The sequence below is a fragment of the Pecten maximus genome, unplaced genomic scaffold, assembly GCF_902652985.1.
Source record: "Pecten maximus unplaced genomic scaffold, xPecMax1.1, whole genome shotgun sequence".
NCBI lineage: Eukaryota > Metazoa > Mollusca > Bivalvia > Pectinida > Pectinidae > Pecten > Pecten maximus.
The window spans coordinates 14358-19317 of NW_022982462.1; the positions used below are offsets into that span (position 1 = coordinate 14358).

Consider the following 4960-nt stretch of genomic DNA (forward strand, 5'->3'; position numbering starts at 1 on the left):
TACCTACCTTTTTATCAGATCTCCAATTATTATACAACTTGATCATATACTAAACATTTTTGGTTCTGGCATAGTTGACAGAGACTGACACAGTATCTGAATTTCAGTTTTCTTGGTTTGTTTCCATTTATGATGATGGTGATGTTAAACAGGTATCCTCGACAGGAGAACAGTGTTGAAGTCACAACTAAATAAAAACTGATGAAGTTGTAACCTAAAGATTACCATATAGCATTTTGATTAGGCTTTGCGTTTCAGTACTTCAAGTACTTTATAATTTTCCATGTTTATTCATAATAGGTACTGAAAGTTTATCCAGTGTTTCTTCTGAGTATATTGTGTATATTTAACAGAACTTAGAAGGGTGTCTATACCCGTACATACAAATGATATAAGTTCATGAGTTTTACTACATTTAGTACTTGCGCTTTATAAAAAAATATGATGAGTACCATGCCACTCGCCAAAACAATTAAGTCCATATTAGAAAAACGGTATAGTTGTAACCTTTATTTCTACACAGTAGTTATGTTGTTGCCTATCAAATAATGTACTGTGATACGTTTATGATTACATTGCATTGGTTATTTTACAGGTAGGCAACACGAGAGCCAAAGCCTTTCATTTAGTTGTATCCATATTTATCTGTTATACGCTATTTAAGATTTTATCCTTTGTTTGTTCGCCACACAAGGGCTCAAACAAAGTATCTCTCAGTCAAGCACCATGTCTGCGTGTCAGTTACATTTTCAATTTGCCATAAATATCAACTCGAACAACGTTATCTGTTTTACTCAGTACTGCAGGTAATATCCTTTGTTTATGTATTACATTTGTTTGCAGATATCTTTTATGATAAAAGAAATTGTATTGAAATAACTGTTTTGATATTTTACTTGTTTTGACCAATCAGACCTTTTTAGGTTATATCCTGACCGACCGACAAGCAATTGTCATCGGAATCAAAAATATATCTTATAACAAAAATAACGTTATTGTCGAATCATAATACTTGACCTTCAAAACAAAAAACATAAACAAGCCAAAGCCTCGTTAAAAAGGGAGTGAACATAGCCTGCAAACGTTTACTTTATGTCTAAGCAAACTTTCAGTACTCTGTTTTATTTAGCAGGGGAGAATGGCGACCAAGCTACTGCTGTTGGCGTGTATTTGGATCGGCTGTGTAACCTTGGTAAAAGGACAAATAGGAGCACCGACTGCAGGTGATGAAATACGAATGCTTGTTAATTTTTCACTTCGAAAAGCAAAGCAGACAGTTGTTTGTGACAGAATTGTTTGTCAATATACTTTGGTCATCGGATGTCGTTTTATCGTGCTCTATTTACTGATTGGAAGTAAACAGAGATAGGGTCCCCCCCCCCCCCCCCCCCCCCCCCCCCCCCGTCCCACCAATTTAAGGTTGCATACCCCCAATGAGGGTTCACATACCCCCTTGAGGGGTCACATACACTCCCCCATCCCACCTATGTCGGGTCACATACCCTTAAGATGGTTTCGTTGAAACATTTTGTTTTTGTGTACATCTGAAGTTACCTCAAGTGCAACTCCAATGTGTGTGATTGGATCCCTACCCAAGGCGGTTTCGTTTCTCGGGTAGCTGAAACCATAGACAATCTAGTGCTGTATATTTGTGTCTCTACATATCTGGATATGACGCGATGGACCTCCCGTATGCTGACTAGTAACGTAGGTACCGACATCTACAAGGGGACACGTTTAAAAATAGCCGTGTCTTCCGAAAGGGCAATACACACAGCAACACGTCTTTTGTTGACAACTAATACCATTGAAAAAAATGAAAATGTATAATTTTGCAAAGCATTGAACAAGGTCTGCAACAACACCAACACGTTTATAAATATAAACGTAACACTCATATTTGTTATTTTCAAGATTAATTTTACTCCATCGAAATGATACGTTTCGTTTTGGGCATTGTTATATTGTAATCAAAAACATTTATATTTATATAACTATTATATTACATTTCCAGGGCCGTTCAATTTCGATATCACGACAGCTTTCGCGTCCGTTATCGGTGCACTGGTGGCACAAAATCAAATTGACACCGACATCAATACACTCCAGTCCCGTAAGTATCCTGTATTTATATTCAGACCTTAGATGTCTGTCTTTCAGGAAATATTCGTCATGCCACTGAGAAATTAATTATGACGATGGTGCCTTTAGTATGAAATACTTTAGATGCTATTATTTTTGCGATGGTTAAAATTCCGCTGTTTTACAAAAATGTTAAAAGTAAAAAGCATTTTTTTTTTCTCGAAGACGGACCACCCGAAATCACATTTTTTACAGGAGAAGAAAAACGTAAATCAAATTCTTTAACGTTCAGATGACATACCTAAATTCAATAAAATGAGATTGCGAAATATTGCAATAAGAGAAGATTTCGGGAAGAATCTTAACATTGAATCAAATTATATCACGCTTTCAAAGCAATAACCATGGCAGTAGCAATATACAACTTTAAGGGGAACATTGACTGTATAGGGAAAGCATTTTCCAACGAGTCCATGATAACGAACCATAATTGTTTTCCCGATTACCAATCATTATACTCTCGTGAAATCTGTCTAAGACTATAAGTCATGTCATAGGTGATTCTTACTTCCAGCCTGCCGGCCGTTATTCTTTGTGACTATTTATTTTTATTCTAAAATAAACCTTATGACGGGGAAATTCTTGCAACTTTGACAAATTATTGTTCAGATTCAGATTAAGCATTGGCAGTGGCACTTTTCAGGTCATATTTATCAATCTTACTTACAAGAGGATTGTTCAAAGGACATAACACATTAGCTCCTTTTAACATAAGTTGAGATTTGTATATAGTTGAGAAAGAAGGAATTGAATTGTGAACTGTGTTCTAAAATTTAAAATATCACACTATAAACAAGTGCTGATAATATTTTGATATTTCTCTAGAAAACTGGAATATCACATTAATTTAACATTGACATTTCTATTCCCAGCACCGACCAGGACCTCTACATTAGCAAATGAAGCCAACGGCTGTCCAGCCAACTGGCACTTGTACAATGGCTTCTGTTATGTAGTGACCACCTTCGCCAAGGAATTATTTGACTACAAGGGTAAGTGAAGACTTCGTGATCCTTTTGTTTTCTCAATATATTAAAGCAGATATAGTGTTATTACCATGCAAATGCATTATATTTATACGTGTATGTATGCATGTACTTCAATTGCAAAGTGCAATTTGCGTTGTTGTATTGTAGTTAAGTTACATTTAAAACGTTGATTAGTTGTATAAACTATGTTTTTTTTTCTGATTTAATTTGTGCTTGTTTTCAGATTTAGTGTAATACACTGTACTACTTTAAATACTTTAATGCGATTGTTCAATTTGCATTCTTTTATATTATTTCAGCCTTGTATCATTTATGGTGTAAACATATATCTCACTATCAACATTTAAATTGGTATTCAAATTTGCATAATCACTTAATCTTAAATTCATACATTTTCACTGTAATGCAACTGGTTACTAGTTTGACTTTGCATTTTCAGGTCACCTGACCCAAAAGGTCACGATGACCTATAGCCACCGTGTTGCGTCCGTCGTCGTCCGCCGTGCGCAATACTTTTTATTCCAGAAACGCTATTCCTCCTTAACCTTTGGGCGGATTAGTTTTAAATTTGGTTTGAAGCATCATTGGGCAAGGGCAATCATATTTTTATATAAAAATGATGCTGGTCCGACCCCTAGGGACAGAGGGGCGGGTCCCAAAAAGGTGAACTTAACTGAAACTTTGCTTTAAAATCATACTCCTCCTTTACCCTTCGGTGGGTTTCAATCCAAATTTGGTTTGAGCCATTATTAGGGGAGGGCGATCATATTTTATATAACTGATGCTGGTTCGACCCCTAGGGACAAAAGGGCGGGGGCAAAAAAGGGGAACTTTGCCGAAATTTTGCTTTAAAAATCCTCCTCCTTTAACCCATAGGTGGATTACATCCAAATTTGGTGTGAAACACCAATGTGGAGAAATGAGGCTAGGTGACCCCTTGGGACAGACTTGGAACTTTGGTGAAATTTTGCTTTAAAAATCCTACTCCTTAAACCTGAGTAGATTACATCCAAATTAGTTTTTAAATATCATTTAAGATTCTTTAATACTCTCTTCTGTTGATTTATGGAACACACCTCCTGAAAATAGCAAATCCAATCCGTTCATAATTAACTTTAAAAAACATTCTTAACTCCAACAGTCTTTCTGCTCACTCTGTCCCTCAGCACTATTACCACTGCAGAAGCAGGCACGGCCAGATCCCTCATGCACGTATAATAACGAGTTGCAGCTCATTGAATACTCATCTGTTCGCTCGAAACTTAGTTTATACCTAATGTGTTCGTGTAATCTATCTACTGAAACTACTGAACACTTCCTCCTCCATTGTGCCAATTACCGGCAGCTTAGACTTCAATGTTGTAATCGCCTTCCTCCTAACTATAATGTTAACGTTTTACTCCATGGTAGTCCAGAATTCCCTGTTCAGTTATTTTTGATTATGTTCAAAATTTCATCATTCAATCTAAACGTTTTCTGAAATTACCATCGCCTTTATGTGAAAAATGCTATTTATTGTCGCGATACTTATATACACTTTGTATGGCGCAGATTTCGTTAAGATTTTGTGTTTGTATTGTTTTACGATATACTAATAGTAAATATTTACAGAAAATACATGTACAGTCCCAATACTTATATCATATAGTGTAAGTACATTTTTATTATGAACTCGGATGGTAAACAACCAGTGTTTGTTCCATTCTTGCATTTTTGATGCCAACCCCGATGCCACCCAGTAATCCCCAGCCCGACCCCTGCACCCATTCCCCTCTCTCTTCCCCGCACATTATATATATATAATAATCATAAATACAAATTTCAATATC

The 4960-nt window shown here is 36.1% G+C and overlaps 1 protein-coding gene across 1 annotated transcript; it reads left to right on the plus strand.

The window, feature by feature from the left end:
• Positions 1-1090: 1090 nt before the first annotated feature.
• LOC117320489 lies at positions 1091-3134 on the plus strand (the record flags this gene model as incomplete). The annotated part of the gene is made up of 3 exons (XM_033875078.1): positions 1091-1223; positions 2015-2113; positions 3015-3134. Coding segments are annotated over exons 1-3 (304 nt in total), but the record flags the coding sequence as incomplete, so codon positions are not given.
• Between the last annotated feature and the right edge of the window lie 1826 nt (positions 3135-4960).